This window comes from Haematobia irritans, chromosome 2 (assembly GCF_050003625.1).
Source record: "Haematobia irritans isolate KBUSLIRL chromosome 2, ASM5000362v1, whole genome shotgun sequence".
NCBI classification, from domain to species: Eukaryota; Metazoa; Arthropoda; class Insecta; order Diptera; family Muscidae; genus Haematobia; species Haematobia irritans.
The window spans coordinates 190,836,364-190,858,555 of NC_134398.1; the positions used below are offsets into that span (position 1 = coordinate 190,836,364).

The 22,192-nt window shown below is 29.5% G+C and overlaps 1 protein-coding gene and 1 long non-coding RNA gene across 2 annotated transcripts in view; both read right to left on the reverse strand.

Moving 5' to 3' along the window:
• Positions 1 to 1,415: 1,415 nt before the first annotated feature.
• LOC142224427 (uncharacterized) overlaps positions 1,416 to 22,192 on the reverse strand; it is a 423,478-nt gene continuing 402,701 nt past the window's right edge. The window contains exon 6 of the long non-coding RNA XR_012719156.1: positions 1,416 to 1,516. This is a non-coding gene — a long non-coding RNA (uncharacterized LOC142224427). The remainder of the gene's footprint in view (positions 1,517 to 22,192) is intronic.
• LOC142224424 (uncharacterized) lies at positions 6,409 to 7,148 on the reverse strand. Its single transcript, XM_075294199.1, has one exon. It carries the CDS (start codon positions 7,141 to 7,143, stop codon positions 6,790 to 6,792), a length of 354 nt encoding a protein of 117 aa, XP_075150314.1. The 5' UTR covers positions 7,144 to 7,148; the 3' UTR covers positions 6,409 to 6,789.

Genomic DNA, 22,192 nt, shown 5'->3' on the forward strand with positions numbered 1-22,192 from the left:
ATCAAATTCTGTCCAAATCGAGTGATATTTAAATGTATGTATTTGGGAAAAACCTTTATATATAGCACCCAACACATTTGACGGATGTGATATGATATCGAAAATTTAGATCTACAAATTGGTGCAGGGTATAATATAGTCGGCCCCGTCCGACTTTAGACTTTCCTTACTTGTTTTCAGTGTAAAATTGAAAATATATAAAAAATATTATATAAGATTATTAGAATAAAACAGGTTTACTATTAATACATATAAAATATATATAATATTTATCTTTAAACACTGTCTCTCGAGTTTCGTGCTCCATAGAGTAACTTTGAAACAAGAGCTTTTATTCAAATCAAACTTTGGCAAAAAACCTCATCGAAACTTGGAATATATTACTTAAATTATCAATAGATGTCGTTGCTAACTAATTAAATATTAATAAAACTTTGCAAACAACTTCATTAATATTCGAACAACTTATAAAATTAACTTGTAAATCCAAAGACTTAAGACACAAACTTACAGTTCAACACACCTTATACGATATCAAAAGACTTAAGCAACAAACATCAAATTTTGTATCTTGTATATCAAAGAGAGAGTGAGAGAGACACAATGTGTCTTTGAATATTTCTTAAGTGGTATTTAAATACCCTAAAAGTTCTTAATTTGTAAGAGCTCATTAATTAGTTTAAAACGCCGTATGCATTCGTCTATAAGAGTTAAGTAATTTATGTTATCTAATGGTCGAAACCAAATATATTATGTGTTAATGAGTACATTATGGCTTAACGAAAATAGTTTTCCTTGTTTAAATTAAGTCATAAAGTTATGTTTCCCAACTCATATACAATATAAAATGTCAGTAAGAAAAAAAAGAAAGAAAGGACCACACTAAAAAAATAGTATCGGTAGGACAAAAGTAAGAATGGGACTCTCTTAGCACTATAAAGTTAAAAAGTAAAAACTATACTTTGCTTGGGAAAAGTGTGTGTCAGTCCTAATAAGATATTTTGCAAAGTATGCTATATGTTCGTGGGTGTAGCAATGAATCCGGCCAGAAGTCGGCAAGGTTTATATTAACAAGTATATACGTCATTATTTCGATCCGGCCGTATCTAAATACCCACCACAATGAATCAAATATATAGGCTTCCTGGTTGTAAAGCATTTGAACACCGATTTTTTAGCAACACTATGAAGACAAAATGCCGGCTTTGTGTCGCAGAATTTCCTTCATTTATAAGACTTTCAAGGGTTCACAGAAAAGATTTATAAAATTTTTACTTCTTTTTTAAGTAAAAAGAAAAACAAAAAACTGTTATATAAAAAAAAAACTTATGAATTTTTCAATATTCAATTAACATTAAAAAATTAAAATATATAAATTTGTGCTTGGCCCATTTATAAGTTGCTTTTGCACAAATTAAACCAGGACGTTGGACTTTTTATCTGAATATGAATACTTACAGTTGCGTTAAAACTTGAATTTTTGAGCGTCACTCAAAACACCATAAAATTGCATATACTGAAAAAAAGATAAGTCACATTAACATTAAACTATATCGAATTTCATTTCTTGAAATTTCCATAAAAAAGACATGGACAAAAAACAAAGAAAAAGATCATTGGCACCAAATCATGACTATATTAACCTCCAGTATTTAATTATTATTTTTGAAAATCGCAGGAAAATATTTTTCTGCTTTAGTATACATAGGATTTATTTGTACAGTCATTGAAAATTTATACCCACGTTGTTATAATTTCATACTTGAAATAAGAAAAATTAAATTACGCCAGAAATAATAACATTAAATTAAAGCGAAACGAAGCGAAGGATTTTTTCTCTACCAAATACAAAATTTCATGAAAATCGGATATAAACACCATCGTCCATTCAATTTAGCGGTGAAATCAGGAGATGTGTTTCTATACTCAATGAAAATTTCATTAAAATTCAGCCGAAGACTTCGTTAATAGAATGAAACTTTTTCTGATACTGATGGAAAGTTTTATATCTGTCAAACTAGCTTAAGGATATTTGTTATTAGGGCAGACAGAAAACTATTTGCAATAATCATCCATTTGGTACTCCGGGAAGTATATTGAAGGCAAACAAAAAACTCAAATTATATATTATTAAATTAAATTATATAGTAATATCTCGTAAGAAACTAACATAAAAACTTGTAAATATTTTCAATGCCAACAATGATATATGAAATTTAGAAATAAAAAAAAAATAAACTATGTTTGGCCTTTTTATCTAACAAGAAAAGGGCAGACAGATGGATAGACGAAGATTAAAGTCTGGAGCATGCCCGCCTTGCATACACAAGGTCGTGATTTCGATTCCTGCTTCGACCGAATACCAAAAAGTTTTTCAGCGTGGATTATCCCACCTCAGTAATGCTGGTGACATTTCTGAGGGTTTCAAAGCTTCTCTAAGTGGTTTCACTGCAATGTGGAACGCTGTTTGGACTCGGCTATAAAAAGGAGGTCCCTTGTCATTGGGCTTAACATGGAATCGGGCAGCACTCAGTGATAAGAGAGAAGTTCACCAATGTGGTATCACAATGGACTGAATAGTCTAAGTGAGCCTTATACATCGGGCTGCCACTTAACCTAACCTAACCTAAAGTCTCGATCGACTTAGGCCGTAATACATTGCAGAATGTAAACTAATACCAAGTACAACGACGGTTGCCACACGTGCCAAAAATAATCTACCAAACTTTGAACAAAATTGTACCACAAATCTACCAAATTTAGAAAATCTATTCTGAAGTTTTTGATAAAATTTTTGTGATTATTATGAAAAATGGGGTTTTTCATCATTATAAAAAATTATATTTATAGAAAATTTTCCCAAATTTTTTTTCTATAGAAAATTTTCTCAAAATTTTATTTTTATAGAAAATTTTCTCAAAATTTTATTTTTATAGAAACTTATCTCCAAATTTTATTTGTATAGAAAATTTTCTTCAAATTTTATTTCTATAGAACATTTTCTCCAAATTTTATTTCTACAGAACAGTTTCTCCAAATTTTATTTTTATAGAAAATTTTCTCCAAATTTTAATTTAACAGAACATTTTCTCCAAATTTTATTTCTTTAGAAAATGTTTTTATTTTTATAGAAATATTTTATCAACACTTTTTATTTCTATAGAAAATTTAGTCAAAAATTTCTTAAAATATTTATTTTTTTAAATTTTATTTCTATAGAACATTTTCTTAAAAGTATATTTCTATAGAAAAATTTCTTCAAATTTTATTTCTATAGAAAATTTTCTCAAAATTTTATTTCTACAGAAAATTTTCTCCAAATTCTATTTCTACAGAAAATTTTCTCCACATTTTATTTTTATAGAAATATTTTATCAACATTTTATTTCTATAGAAAATTTTGTCAAAAATTTCTTAAAATGTTATTTCTATAGAAAATTTTCTTAAAAGTTTATTTCTATAGAAATTTTTTTCCAAATTTTATTTCTACGGAAAATTTTCTCAAAATTTTATTTCTACAGAAAATTTTCTCCAATTTTTAATATTTATATAGAAAATTTTGTCAAAATTTTATTTTTATAGAAAATTTTCTCCAAATTTTATTTATATAGAAAAGTTTGTCAAAAATGTGTTAAAGTCTTATTTCTATAGAAAATTTTCTCAAAATTCTATTTCTATAGAAAATTTTCTCAAAATTTTATTTCTATGTAACATTTTCTTAAAAGTATATTTCTACAGAAAACTTTCTTCAAATTTTATTTCTATAGAAAATTTTCTCAAAATTTTATTTCTACAGAAAATTTTCTCCGAATTTTATTTCTACGGAAAATTTTCTCCAAATTTTATTTTTATAGAAATATTTTATCAACATTTTATTTAAATTTTGTTAAAAATTTCTTAAAATGTTTTTCTATAGAAAATTTTCCTATAAGTTTATTTCTATCGAAATTTTTTTCCAAATTTTATTTCTACGGAAAATTTTCTCCAAATTTTATTTCTACAGAAAATTTTCTCCAATTTTTAATATATAGAAAATTTTGTCAAAATTTTATTTTTGTAGAAAATTTTCTCCAAATTTTATTAATATAGAAAAGTTTGTCTTAAAGTCTTATTTCTATAGAAAATTTTCTCAAAATCCTATTTTTATAGAAAACTTTCTCAAAATTTTATTTCTATAGAACATTTTCTTAAAAGTATATTTCTATAGAAAAATTTCTTCAAATTTTATTTCTATAGAACATTTTCTCAAACTTTTATTTCTACAGAAAATTTTCTCCAAATTTTATTTTTATAGAAATATTTTATCAATATTTTATTTCTATAGAAAATTTTGTCAAAAATTTCTTAAAATGTTATGTCTATAGAAAATTTTCTTAAAAGGTTATTTCTATCGAAATTTTTTTCCAAATTTTATTTCTACGGAAAATTTTCTCCAAATTTTATTTCTACAGAAAACTTTCTCCAATTTTTAATATATAAAAAATTTTGTCAGAATTTTATTTTTATAGAAAATTTTCTCCAAATTTTATTTATATAGAAAAGTTTTTCAAAAATGTCTTAAAGTCTTATTTCTATAGAAAATTTTCTCAAAATTCTATTTCTATAGAAAATTTTCTCAAAATTTTATTTCTATAGAACATTTTCTTAAAAGTATATTTCTATAGAAAAATTTCTTCAAATTTTATTTCTATAGAAAATTTTCTCAAAATTTTATTTCTGCAGAAAATTTTCTCCAAATTTTATTTTTATAGAAATATTTTATAAACATTTTATTTCTATAGATAATTTTGTCAAAAATTTCTTAAAATGTTATTTCTATAGAAAATTTTCTTAAAAGTTTATTTCTATAGAAATTTTTTTCCAAATTTTATTTCTACAGAAAATTTTCTCCAAATTTTATTTCTACAGAAAACTTTCTCCAAATTTTATTTCTACAGAAAATTTTCTCCAAATTTTATTTCTACAGAAAATTTTCTCCAAATTTTATTATATAGAAAATTTTGTCAAAATTTTATTTTTATAGAAAATTTTCTCCAAATTTTATTTATATAGAAAAGTTTTTCAAAAATGTCTTAAAGTCTTATTTCTATAGAAAATTTTCTCAAAATTCTATTTCTATAGAAAATTTTCTCAAAATTCTACCCAGCAAAAAAAAAAATTGGAAGTTTTTCCACAAACATTTCTTTTAAAGCCCAGACCAGAATCCCTCATCGAGTTTTTCAACTTCCGATGCAGTCCTTTTGGACAAGTCCACAAACATTTCTTCTAAAGCGCATCGTGGGATCCCCCAATAATTTTTTTCTACTTCCGATGCAGTGCTTGTGGACAAGTATTAGAAAGAACGCAATCAGGCTAATTTAAGTGCAAATTTTGTACAATTAAATTTTACAAAAAAATAGAAAACTAATAAAAAAACTAAAAAATAAATAGAAATTAATAAAAAAGTTTGACTTTTTCGCTTCCATGGAAGTTCTTTTGAGAAGGTTTTGCAAATTACGAGAATTTTAAATTTTTTTGTTGATTTTTAATGGAAAAAAATATTTATACGAAAATATATGGCGAAAATAAAAAATAAAAACGATGCAAAACATAAAAAAATAATTTTTTAGAAAAATATTTGATAAAAAAAATTGCCGCTGGTGAGATTTGAACCTGCGTTTCTTATTTTTTCGTTCATACTAATAAAGAACATCTCGAGAAGCAATTAGAATGTTATTCCTTGGTGTCGTATTACGATCATATCACAAACATTTGAATTGACCTTTCGACGCTTTATGTTCAATGGCGTTTGTGGCTGAGTGTGCTAAGGCGTTCTTTTATGGTGCCAGCAAACCCAGGTTCAACCCCTGGTCGGAGCGAAAAAGTTTTTCAAACTGTAAAAGTTAGATAATAGGAAAATAATTGTGTAATAAAACATATGGATAAAAAAAAAGTGAAATTGGTTGAAAAAGAATTTTTTTTTCGCTTTTTAAATTTCTTCATTCAAATTAACTTTCAGGGCACAACTTCTAAAGCAATGCAAAGGATCCAAAAAGGGAGTACTTCCATCCTATGACAAGCCCATGTAAAATTCATTGGAGATGATCCAAGTTTGCACTACTTCCGGATCACAGATTGGGGATCCAAACTACTTTTTTGGAAGCTCTTTTTTTGCTGGGATATTTCTATAGAAAATTTTCTCAAAATTTTATTTCTATAGAAAATTTTCTCAAAATTTTATTTCTGTAGTGGCAGTATGTACCTCATAGTTGGAGAGGAATGTTTTGCAAAATCTACTAAAACATCAAGGATTGTACCAATCTACCAAACAGTAAAAAATCTACCATTATTGGTAGTATTCTACCAATTGCGTCAACCGTGACTACAACCCCGTTTCCTAACTGATACCTTTGCAATAAAAAAATATGATTTTGATTATTTCATTGTTTTTACATAGCTTCTATTATGCAATGTTTTGTAATCAACTTAAAATCTATTTACATGTTAATGAACTTCAGTATTTTGTCTTCTAAGAATAAATAAATTCTTAAGATCTAAAGATAACAGCTAACAGCAGATATGCTAAACGAACAATTTCTCGTAATTAATCATTCGAATTAGTTGATTGCCGTTTTTGTTTTTCTTCTTAAAAACTAAAAAACTAGCTTTGTCACTAAATTATCAACTTTCTAACAAAATTCAAAACTTTCTATGAACAAATCTTCAAAATTTCACACAAAACAAAAACAGCGCCAAAGTGCTTCTTAAAGTTTTGCAGATTTTCACAGAATGAATTCGTTTTTGCTGTATTTAACCGCGGAAACCACCTCCAGCAGCAGATGCTGAGGCAGAAGCTGAAGCAGCACCAGCACCACCACGACCACCACCAGCAGCACTGGCAGAAGCAGAAGCAGAGGCCGAAGCAGCACCACCACCGCCGCCAACACGTCCAGGGAAGCCACCACCATATACTGGACGTCCATATGCACCACCAATACCAGGACGATAAGCGGGACCACCGAAACCACCACCGAAGCCACCACCAAATCCAGGACGGCCACCAAAACCACCGCCAAATCCAGGGCCTCCATAGTAGGGATTACCGAATTGGGGCAAGGCGCAAACGGCTGCCACCAACATAGCGAGAACGATGAATACCTTCATTTCGAATTGATTTAGTGAGACTGATTTCAATTGAAAGATCCATTATGAATTTATACAGATTCGAAGATGGTAACTCTCGTCGAAACATACAATGCTGTCAAGCATAGTAATAGAGTGGTATTGGAAGTTCACAATGTCCATGATGAAGAGTGTGATCATCTCGCTCAAGCGACACAAGACGCTGAGTCTTTTATCGACAGATCTTGTTGAGGTTCATTCATCTCATTTCAAGTAGACAAGTTCAAGAGTTAGGAAGTGAGCAATAAATGAGAAGAAAAAAAATTTACGATCGTAACAAAGACATCCGTAATATAGCTCCATTCTTTATTTAGAGAGACAAAATTGTCTCTTACGTAGAGGTTTTCAGCTTTGGAGTAAACCCCAATAATTAACACCTACTAGAAACCATTTGGGGAAGATTGATTTATTTGAAATGTATTCCCAAATAAGCCAATTCTTTGTTGATCTCCATTGTTTATCTTAGAAACTTGGTAGGTTTATAATTTTGGGAAATTTTTTATAGAAATACAAATTCTATAGAAATAAAATTTTGACAAAAATTTCGATTGGAAATAAATTTTTGGGAAAAATTTCAATAGAATTAAAATTTTAACAAAATTTTCTATAGAAATACAGTTTTGTCAACATTTTCTATGGAAATGCAACTTTGAGAAAATTTTCTAAAAAATAAATTTTTTTTGATACAATTTTCTATAAAAATCAATTTTTGACAAATTTTCTATTTAAATGAAACTTTGACAAAATTTTCTATAGAAATAAAGTTTTAACAAAATTTTCTATATTTAGAAATAAAATTTTGACAAAATTTTCTCTAGAAATAAAATATCTTATAGAAATAAAATTTTGACAACATTTTCTCTAGAAATAAAATTCCTTATAGAAATAAAATTTTGACAAAATTTTCTATGGAAATAAAATTGACAAAATTTTCTTTAGAAATAAAATTTTGACAAAATTTTTTATGAAAACAAAGTTTCGACAAAATATTCTACAGACAAAAAAGTGCAAAGATTTCCGATAGAAATAAAATTTTAACAATTTTTTTCAATAGAAATACAGTTTTGAAAACATTTTCTATGGAAATGCAATTTTGAGAAAATTTTCTACAGCAAAAAAATTTGGATAAAATTTTCTATAAAAATCAAATGTTGACAAAATTTTCTATAGAAATAAATTTTCGACAAATTTTCTATTTAAATGAAAATTTGACAACATTTTCTATAGAAGTAAAGTTTTAACAAAATTTTCTATAGAAATAAAATTTTGACAACATTTTCTATAGCACTAAAATTTTGACAAAATTTTCTATAGAAATAAAATTTTGACATAAGTGTCTTTAGAAATAAAATTTCGACAAAATTTTTTATGGAAAAAAGTTTCGACAAAATATTCTACAGACAAAAGGAACAAACATTTTCAATAGAAATAAAATTTTAACAAAATTTTCTATAGAAATACAGTTTTGCCAACATTTTCTATGGAAATGCAGTTTTGAGAAAATTTTCTACAGAAAAAAATTTGGATACAATTTTCTGTAAAAATCAAATTTTGACACAATTTTCTATTGAAATCAATTTTTGACAAATTTTCTATTTAATTGAAACTTTGACAAAATTTTCTGTAGAAATAAAGTTTTAACAAAATTTTCTCTAAATATAAAATTTCTTATAGAAATAAAATTTTGACAAAATTTTCTATAGCAATAACATTTTGATAAAATTTTCTATAGAAATAAAATTTTTGACAAAATTTTCTTTAGAAATAAAATTTTGACAAAATTTTTTAGGAAAAAAAAGTTTTTTAAAAAAAAGAAAGTTTTGACAAAATATTCTACAGACAAAAAAGTGCAAAAATTTTTTCTAGAAATAAAATTTCTTATAGAAATACAATTTTGACAAAATTTTCTATAGAAATAAAATTTTTACAACATTTTCTAAAGAAATACAATTTCGACAAAATTTTTTATGAAAAAAAAGTTTCGACAAAATATTCTACAGACAAAAATGTGCAAAAATTTCCGATAGAAATAAAATTTTGAAAAAAATATTATATAGAAATACAATTTTGCAAAAATTGTCTATAGAAACACAATTGTGCCAAAATTTTCTATAGCAATAAAATTTTGCAAAAACTTTAAATAAAAAAAAGAATTGCAAAATTTTTTGAAAGGAATAAAATTTTTGATACAATTTTCTATAGAAAAATAATTATGTAAAAGCTTTCTATAGAAATAAAATTTTGCAAAGGTTTTGAATACAAATACAATTTTATACAAATTTTCTATAGAACAAATCTATAGAAATAAAAATTTGACAAAATAAAAATTTTTAACAAAATTTTCTGTACAACTAAAATTTTGACAAAATTGTTTATGGAAATAAAATTTTGACAAAATTTTTTCTAGAAACAAAATATTGACAAAATATTCTAAAGAAATAAATATTTGACAACATTTTCTATAGAAATAGAATTTTGACAAAATTTTGTAGAAATAAAATTTTGACAAAAACGTTTCTACAAATAAACTTTTGACAAAATTTTCTATACAAATACAATTTGCAAAAGCTTTCTATAGAAATAAAATTTTTCAAAGACTTTTAAAAGAAATAAAATTTTGTACAAATTTTCTATAGAACCAAAAATTCCAAAAGGTTTCTATAGAAATAAATATATGACAAAATTAAAAATTTTAACATAATTTTCTGTAGAAAGAAAATTTTGCAAACCTTTTCCATAGAAATAAAATTTTGCAAAAAATTTTCGATAGAAATACAATTTTGCAAAAATTTTCTACAAAAAAAATGTGCCAAAATTTTAAATTATAACAATGAAATTTTTCAACATTTTCGATAGAAATAAAATTTTATATAGAAATACAATTTTGCAAAAGCTTTCTATAGAAACAAAATTTTTTAAACATTTTCAATAGAAATAAAATTTTTTTAAAAATATTCTAGAGAACAAAATTTTGCAAAATTTCTATAGAAACAAAAAGGTGACAAAATTAAAATTTTTAACAAAAAAAAAAATCTAAAGAAATAAAATTATTGACAAACATTTTGTAAAGAAATCTAATGTATAAAAAATTTTCTGTAGAAAGAATTTTTTTAAAATCTTTTCCAACAAAAAAGTGACGAAATTTTAATTTCGCAAAAAAAAGAAAATTGTAAAGAAATAAAATTATTGGCAAACATTTTGGAAAGAAATCTAATTTTTGAAATTTTTTTTAAATCTTTTCCATAGAAATAAAATTTTGCAAAAACTTTCGATAGAAATAAAATTTTGCAAAAATTTGCGATAGAAATAATATTTTGAAAAAATGTTCTATAGAAATACAATTTTGCACAAATTTTCTACAGAAACAAAATTGTGCCAACATTTTCTAAAGCAATGAAATTTTCCAACATTTGCGATAAAAATAAAAATTTTTATAAAATTTTATATAGAAATACAATTTTGCAAAAGCTTTCTATAGAAACAAAATTTTGCAAACATTTTTAATGAAAATAATTTTTTTTTTAAATATCCTATAGAACAAAATTTGGCGAAAATTCTATAGATACAAAAAGGTGACAAAATTAAAATTCTTAACAAAAAAAAAAATCTAAAGAAATAAAATTATTGACAAACATTTTGTAAAGAAATCTAATGTTTGAAAATTTTTCTGTAGAAAGACAATTTTTAAAATCTTTTCCATAGAAATAAAATTTTGCAAAAACTTTCGATAGAAATACAATTTTGCAAAAATTTGCGATAGAAATAATATTTTGCAAAAATTTGCGATAGAAATAATATTTTGAAAAAATGTTCTATAGAAATACAATTTTGCACAAATTTTCTACAGAAACAAAATTGTGCCAAAATTTTCTATAGCAACATTTGCGATAGAAATAAAATTGTTTATAAAATTTTATATAGGAATACAGTTTTGCAAAAGCTTTCTATAGAAACAAAATTTTGCAAACATTTTTAATGGAAATAATTTTTTTTAAAAATATTCTATAGAACAAAATTTTGAAAAAAAAATTCTATAGGAACAAAAAGTTGACAAAATTAAAATTCTTAACAAAAAAAATTTTTCTAAAGAAATAAAATTATTGACAACAATTTTGTAAAGAAATCTAATGTTTGCAATTTTTTCTGTAGAAAAAAAAATTTTTAAATCTTTTCCATAGAAATAAAATTTTGCAAAATCTTTCGATAGAAATACAATTTTGCAAAAATTTCCGATAGAAATAATATTTTGAAAAAATGTTCTATAGAAATACAATTTTGCACAAATTTTCTACAGAAACAAAATTGTGCCAAAATTTTCTATAGCAACGAAATTTCAACATTTCCAACATTTGCGATAGAAATAAAATTTTTGATAAAATTTTAAATAGAAATACAATTTTGCAAACATTTTCAATAGAAATAAAATTTTTTAAAAATATTCTATAAAACAAAATTTTGCAAAAAATTAAAATTTTTAATAAAAAAATAAATAAAATTATTGATAAAAATTTTTTAAAGAAATCTAATTTTTGAACATTTTTCTATAGAAATCAAATTTAGCCAAAAATTGTCTATAGAAATGAAGTTTTCAAAAATAAAATTTTGAGAAATTTTTCTATACAAAATTTCGTAAATTTTTCTAAATTATCATACCAAACATAATATTCAGCTTTCTCATAAACTCTTTCTCTTTTTCCTGTAGGTGATTCCCAAAAATATAATGTAAACATAAGCTTTAAATTTTGGCAATTAGCAAATCGCTGATTTTTTATTAATGGCTTATCGATACAGATGAAGTTTCACTGCTTGTTTAGGCGAAGGAAACAGGTTTGAGGTTTGGTACTCTTTTTTGTCTGCAAAAAGAAATAAAAATTACCAATGTCGATAAGAAAAAATTAGTGGACTCCCTAAGGGCTTAACGTGGAATAAAGTTAACAGATGATGTAGACTCTTGGCCACTGAAGATGGGTCGTAAAGACGTACGCATGTATAGCATGTTCACATCAATTCTTCAAATCAATTATAGTCAGATAGATTACATTGTATAGTTTTGCGTAGTTACTAAAGAAAATTTCCCATGTTATGTATAGTCAGGACATGGTAATTTTTATTGTAATGAAAATGTGACTATCAGAAATATTAGCTTAAATTCCCATTATTTATCTGCATCTGCTATTCATAGACATCTTGCTTATTTTTTTTATGTTCACAAAAAGGTCTTCTAAATATGATTCATACCTATCAATATCTTGATTCCAAAATATGTACAAAAGTATATTAATTTATTTATATATATAGTAAAGCTCTCAATTAGCATTTGGAGTTTATTATTTAATAGAATTTTGACCAGAATAACGCATAAGTAATCTTCACTCTTGAAAAAATTGGAAATAATTTAAGTTGTAATGCTTTATACCTCTACCCGATCTAAAGGGTGATAGGTCAAAATTTGGTCAAGGGAAAACGCGTGTAAATCGGTGAAATCGTTTATTTAAAAAATCAAATTAAATTTCTTTTTCAAGTTCAATTAGTATAAAATTCAGGAAAAATATTCAGTTAGGCTTTCGCTTTTCCAAATCCGAATTGCCGGGCCTCACGCTTGACACCTGCCATCAGATTTTGTACACACGCAAAGAAAAAAAAAACGTTTGGAAAACGTGTACCGAAAACGTTTTTCTTTTGCTAGAGTTTTTTGAATTGCTTCGAAAATTTTAAACTTTTATCACCAAAAAAATTCGTTTGTTACAAAATTTTTATTTTTTCAATAAAAAAAGTTATTTTTGAAACAACAACACAGTCCATTTCGTTTATATCAAACACTGTTCTTTTCTGACCTTAGGTCTTTAATAAGACACATTTTACAGTTCAAAATTTAATATACTACAATGTAATGTTGAACATTTTTTCGGAATCTTCCGAACATATCTGGAACATATTTAAAAAAAAAAAAAACTTTGGTCGAAGCAGGGATCGAACCCACGACCATTGGCATGCAAGACGGACGTAGCAACCACTGGTCCACGGTGCCAAACTAAATGTTTGTTTCTGTTAAATAAACTTTGTTTATTCGGTTCGTGGGCGCCGCAACCTATGCTATATAAATATAACTTATATTGATGACCATAACTGGTACATAGCTCAATGGTTAGTGTGTTGGCTTACAAAGTGCATGGTCCGCGGTTCGATTCTCCGTCCAGGCGAAAGGTAAAAAAAAATTTTACAATTTATAAAATCGTATAATTTCTTCTACATTGCTGGTATTACAGGAAAAGGTGTTAAGAACTAAAAAACCTCGTGGATGTGCGAAAGATGTGAGGGAAAATGCACTTAGCAAGAAAACAATGTTTTTATTGAATTAGTCTTTATGAAATTGTTTTTACATCCTGGAAAAGAATAAACGTTTATCACAAAAAGTATATAATTTTCTTCCAAATACACTTCCTTACAGCGAAAAGCAAATGAGAAACGAACTTTGTTTGTCTAAAATTTCGTTTGGGAGGAAAGAATTATTTTTTTTACGTGCAGCCACATTGTCCACCTTCTTCGCCGCACGAAAGCCAGTTTGCCTTGAACTGCTGCCCGTCCTTAGCAGTTTTTTGGTCTTCTTTAGGTTCCGCTTGACAATAGCCCAGTATTTCTCAATTGGGCGGAGCTTGGCGTGTTGGGAGGGTTCTTGTCCTTGGGAACCACCTGCACGTTGTTGGCGGCGTACCACTCCATGGCCTTTTTACCGTAATGGCAAGATGCCAAATCGGGCCAAAACAGTACGGAACAACCGTGTTTCTTCAGGAAAGGCAGCAGACGTTTATTCAAACACTCTTTCACGTAAATTTCTTGGTTGACAGTCCCGGAAGCTACGAAAATGCTGCTTTTCAAACCACAGGTACAGATGGCTTGCCAAACCAGATATTTCTTTGCGAACTTTGACAGTTTTATGTGCTTGAAAATATCTGCTACCTTTCCCCTTCCTTTTGCCGTATAAAACTCCTGTCCCGGAAGCTGATTGTAGTCGGCTTTGACGTAGGTTTCGTCGTCCATTACCACGCAGTCAAACTTCATCAGCATCGTCGTGTACAGCCTCCGGGATCGCGCTTTGGCCGTCGTATTTTGTTTTGCATCGCGATTTGGAGTCACTACCTTCTTGTAAGTCGATAGTCCGGCCCGTTTTTTGGCTCAATGCACGGTTGTAGACGATACACCCAGCTTATTTGCGGCATCTCGGAGAGAGAGGTTAGGGTTTCGCTTGAAACTACCGGCAACTCTCTTTGTCGTCTCAGTGGCTTCCGGTTTTCGATTTCCCCCCGATCCAGACTTCCTGGCTGTCGACAAACGTTCCCGAAACACTTTAATTACATTTGTAACGGTTGATTTGGCAACTTTTTGCGATTTTGCCAGCTTTGCGTGCGAGTAGCTCGGATTTTCGCGATGCTCGAGCAAAATTTTGATACGCTGCTCTTCTTGCTTGGACGGCATTTTGACAACTGAAGAGTGAATTCCAAAATCAAAATAGGAGCAAAATTCTACACACACACACCTTCAAAATGAGGGGTGTTTTTTAAATGCAAAATTGAAAGAAATACATCAAGTTTATATTGACCAAATTTTGACCGTATCACCCTTTAGTGCATGATAGGATAGGTGGCAGCCCGATGTATCAGGCTCACATTGTGATACCACATTGGTGAACTTCTCTCTTATCACTGAGTGTTGCCCGATTCCATGTTAAGCTCAATGACAAGGGACCTCCCTTTTATAGCCGAGTCCGAACGGCGTTCCACATTGCAATGAAACCACTTAGAGAAGCTTTGAAACCCTCAGAAATGTCACCAGCATTACTGAGGTGGGATAATCCACCGCTGAAAAACTTTTTGGTGTTCGGTCGAAGCAGGAATCGGACCCACGACCTTGCGAATGCTAACCATTGCACCACGGTGGCTGATGATTGAGACGATTATTCTTAATTAGCAATTCTTTTTTGGTTGAGAAAGTTCTGTTTATTATTTCTTCTCATATTCTTTTGGTTTTTTTTTTCTCTTACTAAAATCAAATTGTTTTTGTTTGATTTTAAATTCAAAATAAAGAATCTTCTTTCCGAAAACACACAAACCTGATTAACAAAACCGGTTAGCTTTTAATCGAAAAGGTTATTTGCCTTTTTAAGTTTTTTCCCTAGAGTTTAACTTTTACCAGCAATGGAAAATATTATTCTCTATTCGTATAAATATATTTAAATAAAATTTAATGATATTCTTATATACGCCCCTAATGATGTAAGATGTTTACAACATACATAGATAAACACAAATGTACGGAAATAATTTTACTTTCGCATTACGACCATAACATCATAAAATTTTTGATTTCATTACCAAATTTGCAATCTATTACGAATTTCTTGCTTGAATATTAGGCGACGTAATTACACTCAAAAACAAGAAACAAAAAATCAAAACAAGTATATACGGCCGTAAGTTTGCCCAGGCCGAATCTTATGTACCCTCCACCATGGATTGCGTAGAAACTGCTTCGAAACACTGCCATCCACAATCGAATTACTTAAGTTGCGGTAGCGCTTGCCGATGGCAAGGTATATATTAAACCAAACAATTATATACGGCCGTAAGTTCGGCCAGGCCGAATCTTATGTACCCTCCACCATGGATTGCGTAGGAACTTCTACTAAAGGCTGTCATCCACAATCGAATTACTTGGGTTGCGATAACACTTGCCGATGGCAAGTTATCGTAAAACTTTTTAACACTGTCTTCTAAATTGTAAGTTAGCCCATACGGGGTATATATTAAACAAAAAAAGGCCGATTAAATACGTATATAATATAGTTTGACAAAACTTTCTATAGAAATAAAAATTTGACAAAATTTTCTATAGAAATAAAATTTTGACAAAATTTTCTATAGAAATAAAAACTTGACAGAATTTTCTATAGAAATAAAATGTTGACAAAATTTTCTATGGAAGTAAAATGTTGACAAAATTTTGTATAGAAATAAAATGTTGACAAAATTTTCTACAGAAATAAATTTTTTACAAAATTTTCTATAAAATAAAATTTTGACAAAACTTTCTATGGAAATAAAATTTTGACAAACATTTCTATAGAAATAAACGTTTGACAAAACTTTCTATAGAAATGAAATTTTGACACAACTTTCTATAGTAATAAAATTTGACAAAATTTTCTATGGAAATAAAGTTTTGGTAGATTATTTTTGGCGATATGGACCAATTTTTGTGTAATAAGTCATCGGCTATATATAACTAAAGACCGATATTGACCAATTTTTACATGGCTGTTAGAGGCCATATATTGACAAAATGTGCCAAATTTCAACCGCATCGGATGACTTTTGCTATATATAATTATGGACCGATATGGACCAATTTTTGCATGGTTGTTAGATACCATATACTAACACCATGTACCAAATTTCAACTGGATCGGATGAATTTCGCTCCTCCAAGAGGCTCCTGAGGTCAAATCTGGGGATCGGTTTATATGGGAGCTATATATAATTATGAACCGATATGGACCAATTTTTGAATGGTTGTTGGAGACTGTATACTAACACCACGTACTAAATTTCAATTGGATCGGATGAATTTTGCTCATCCAAGAGGCTCCGGAGTTCAAATCTGGGGATCGGTTTATATGGGAGCTATATATAATTATGAACCGATATGGACCAATTTTTGCATGGTTGTTAGAGGCCGTATACCAACATCAGGTATCAAATTTCAACAGGATCGGATGAATTTTGCCCCTCCAAGAGGCTCCGGAGGTCAAATCTGGGGATCGGTTTATATGGGGGCTATATATAATTATGGACCGATATGGACCAATTTTTGCATGGTTGTTAGAGACCGTATACTAACATCAGGTACCACATTTCAACCGGATCGGATGAATTTTTCCCCTCCAAGAGGCTCCGGAGGTCAAATCTGGGGATCGGTTTATATGGGGGCTATATATAATTATGGACCGACATGGACCAATTTTTGCATGGGTGTTAGAGACCGTATACTAAGACCACGTACTAAATTTTAACCGGATCGGATGAAATTTGCTCCTCCAAGAGGCTCCGGAGGTCAAATCTGGGGATCGGTTTATATGGGAGCTATATATAATTATGGACCGATATGGACCAATTTTTGCATGGTTGTTAGAGGCCGTATACTAACATCAGGTACCAAATTTCAACCGGATCGGATGAATTTTGCTGCTCCAGGAGGCACCCCAAGCCAAATTTGGGGATCGGTTTATATGGGGGCTATACGTAAACGTGGTCCGATATGGCCGATTTTCAATACCATCCGACCTACATCAATAACAACTACTTGTGCAAAGTTTCAAGTCGATAGCTTGTTTCGTTCGGAAGTTAGCGTGATTTCCACAGACGGACGGACAGCCGGACAGACGGACAGACGGACGGACGGACGGACGGACGGACATGCTTAGATCGACTCAGAATTTCACCACGACCCAGAATATATATACTTTATGGGGTCTTAGAGCAATATTTCGATGTGTTACAAACGGAATGACAAAGTTAATATACCCCCATCCTATGGTGGAGGGTATAAAAAGGTCGTTACAGCAGTAAGTTCGGCCGGGCCGAATCTTAAATATCCACCACCATGAACCAAATATTGGGCTTTCCTTTGAAATTTCAGGAGGGCTTGAGGACTTGAGAACACTTCCCGAAGATAAATCTAAAGATTTCACCTATGAGGACTATATCAGATTCTGGATTTATAAGAACCATTTTTGTTTGAGACAGGAATCATTAACATCTCTTGTAAGTGTGCAAGAAAATTATAAAATAACGTCTTGATTTGAAATCTTAAATCTGTAGAAGTAAAATCTGGAAATTTTGCATTGAGTTTCAAGCAATTTTCATGATCAGTGCGCCTTCTACACCCTCAAGAAGTGAAGTCGGGGACTATATCAAAACCTGGACCGATGTAGCCCATCTTCGAACTTGACCTGCCTGCAGACAAAAGACGAGTTTGTGCCAAATTTCAGCACGATTGCTCCATTATTGAAGACTGTAGCGTGATTACAACAGACAGACAGACAGACAGACAGACAGACGGACAGACGGACATTGTTATATCGTCTTAGAATTTCTCCCTGATGAAGAATATATATACTTTATATAGTCGGAAATCGATATTTCGATGTGTTACAAACGGAATGACAAACTTATTATACCCCCGTCACCATCCCATGGTGGTGGGTATAAAAAGGTCGATTAAATACGCATATAATTCAGTTGGACAAAATTTTCTATAGAAATACAGCTTTTACAAAATTTTCTATAGAAATAAAATTTTGACAAAATTTTCTATAGAAATAAAGTTTTGACAAAATTTTTTATAGAAATTAAATTTTAAAAAAATTTTCTGTAGAAATAAAATTTTAATAAAAATTTTCTATAGGAATAAAATTTTGAAAAAATTTTCTATAGAAATAAAATTTTGACAAAATTTTCTATAGAAATGAAATTTTGACAAAATTTTCTATAAAAATAAAATTTTGACAAAATTTTCTATAGAAATAAAATTTTGACAAAATTTTCTATAGAAATAAAATTTTGGTAGATTATTTTTGGCTCGAGTGGCAACCATGATTATGAACCGATATGGACCAATTTTTGTGTGATTGGAGATCGGCTATATATAACTATAGACCGATATGGACCAATTTTGGTATGGTTGTTAGCGGCCATGTACTAAACCACGTTCCAAATTTGAACCGGATCGGATGAATTTTGCTCCTCTAAGAGGGTCTGGAGTTCAAATCTGGGGATCGGTTTATATGGGGGCTATATATAATTATGGACCGATATGGACCAATTTTTGCATGGTTGTTAGAGACCATATACTAATACCGTGTACAAAATTTCAGCCGTATCGGATGAAATTTGCTTCTCTTAGAGGCTCCCCAAGCCAAATCGGGGGATCGGTTTATATAATTATGGACCGATATGGACCAATTTTTGCATGGTTGTTAGAGACCATATACTAATACCATGTACAAAATTTCAACCGTATCGGATGAAATGTGCTTCTCTTAGAGGATCCCCAAACCAAATCTGGGAATCGGTTTATATGGGGACTATATATAATTATGGACCGATATGGACCAATTTTTCCATGGTTTTTAGAGACCATATACTGACACCACGTACCAAATTTCAACCGGATCGGATGAATTTTGCTCCTCTAAGAGGCTCGGAGTGCAAATCTGGGGATCGGTTTATATGGGGCTATATATAATTATCGACCGATATGGACCAATTTTTGTGTGGGTGTTAGAGACCATATACCAACACCATGTACCAAATTTTAGCCAGATCGGATGAAATATGCTTCTCTTACAGGCTCTACAAGCCCCCATATAAACGGACCCCTAACCATTTATATGGGGGCTATACGTAAAAGTGGACCGATATGGCCCATTTGCAATACCATCCGACCAACATCAATAACAACTACTTGTGCCAAGTTTCAAGTCGATAGTTTGTTTCGTTCGGAAGTTAGCGTGATTTTAACAGACGGACGGACGGACATGCTCAGATCGACTCAGAATTTCACCACGACCCAGAATATATATACTTTATGGGGTCTTAGTGCAATATTTCGATGAGTTTCAAACGGAATGACAAAGTTAATATACCCCCATCCTATGGATAAAAACTTTGTATCAGAGAAATACACCTTCCATACTACTCGCAATTTGTATTTTACTTTTGCCCAATACAATATTTTTTTGCTGTATTTTAATTATTCACTTTCTTTAAGAATCACTGCTTGTTAATTCTTTGTGAAATAATATATGACACAAAATAGATTAACTAATATAGCTTAGGTCTTCAATCAGCAATGCACTAATTTAAATATAAAATTTAGACAGCAACATAAAACGGAAAGACACGCCACATTATAATTACTCAAATTTCTAGACAAAGTCCTATTTACTTTATATCTCTATTTAGCTTTAAAGCGTGTGTACTTTTCTATAGCTAGTTGGCTTCTTTTGGAGATTAAACAAAACACATGAGTTATAGTTACAGTTTTCTTTATTATTCCAGTTTTTAATTTGTTTTGTAACTTCATATTCCTCATACAGATCCTTGCCATCAATAATATTTCCAGAGTGAGCTTATCAACGTCTGCGACGATGCTCAGAACCATCGGCCATAGCAGCTGCAGAGGACTCTGCAACAGCACCAGGTCCTATGGCATTAGCTTGAGAGTCAGCAACTGCTTCACTACCCGCACCATTTGCTACGGAGGTGGCAGTGGCTGTGGCACGTGCAGATGCTTTAGCAGATCCAGCACTAACGGCAGCGATGAGCAAAATTAAGGCGACGAATATAGCGAACAATCTCATTTTGTATATGCAACCAACAATAATTCCGACTATTTGATGCAGTTTTTGGCTAATAGAGAACTTTTTATATCGGAATCAGATGAGGTTGAACGATATTTTTTAGGAACAAGTGAAACTGGATACAAATGTTCATTAATTAGATCCAATAATTGATTCGTTAATTAGCTAATGCATTGGTCTAATTGTAGATCTATACGAAGAATCACAAACAGTAGCAACTTAACTTAATTTCACTTAATTTGAATTTGCATATTAATAGAATCCAGCTAAATCAAGAGAATAATTTTGTTATTTAGCTCCATCAGATTTCGGCATATTTCTATTATCAAATCAAATGGTGAGCAGCAAAATTTTTAATATTATACATTAGTATGACGATATTCATCCAGGTTGATATATTCTTTTGTGGAAATTAACATGAACTGTCTTAGGTGCCCTTTTGCCAGATATGCGGTATTCATTTTGGAATTTAAGAACAAGTTTATACGGCCGTAAGTTCGGCCAGGCCGAATCTTATGTACCCTCCACCATGGATTGCGTAGCAACTTCTGCGAAAGACTGTCATCCACAATCCAATTACTTGGGTTGTGGTATCTCAAAACTTCTTAACATCGTTTTCTAAATTGTGAGTTATTCCATATGTGGTATATATTAGACAAAAAAGTTATGTATAGGTAAGTCTATAAATAATTACGAATCGACATGGACTTTTGCACGGTACGTAGAGAGCCAGAATTGAAATATGGAGGTCGCTTATATCGGGGCTATATAGAATTATAAACTTGATATGGACCAATTTTTGTGTGATTGGGGATCGATTTATCTGAGGGCTATATATAACTATAGACCAATATGGACCTAGTTAGACATGCTTGTTAACGGCCATATAATAGCACAATGTACCAAATTTCAACTGACTCGGATGAAATTTGCTCCTCCAAGAGGCTCCAAAATCCAAATCTCGGGATCGATTTATATGGGTGCTATATACACAGAAAAAAATATCACCAAAATATTTCCAATTAAAAAGTTAATTGAAGTTGAAAATGTTTTCAATTAATAAATTAATTGATACAATTAACTTTTTAATCATGATAGAAACATTAAGTTAATTAAGCCAGTGATTGAAAATTTTAAAATTTTTTATTAAAAAATTAATTGATACAATTAACTTTTTAATCAAATTCGGAAGACTTATTCAGTTAAAAAAAGTGCTGATTTTTTTTAATTTTTAATTAAAAATGTATTTCAAACAATGATTTGTTAATCCAAATAAAAACTCTAAGTCAATTCAGAAAGTAATTAAAAATAGTTACCTTTTTTAATTAATAAATTAATTGAGTTTTGCAATCAACATCAATTAAATTTTTAATTGAATTAATTAAAAAATTAATTGAAATTTGCTGAAAAAATCAATTAATTCTTTAATCAAGAATTTTTTCTATGCCCAATTAAAACTGTGATTGATACTATCATTTTCGTGATTGAAGACATTTCAATTAAAAAATTAATTGGATCAATTAATTTGGTGATTGAATCAGAAAAATTTTTTTTGTGTGTATGATTATGGACTGATATGGACCACCATGGTTGTTAAATATCATATACTACCAC

Bases quoted from the DNA above. Each gene is read 5' to 3' on its own strand.
- LOC142224424 (XM_075294199.1), bottom strand. From the start codon at position 7,143: ATGAAGGTATTCATCGTTCTCGCTATGTTGGTGGCAGCCGTTTGCGCC.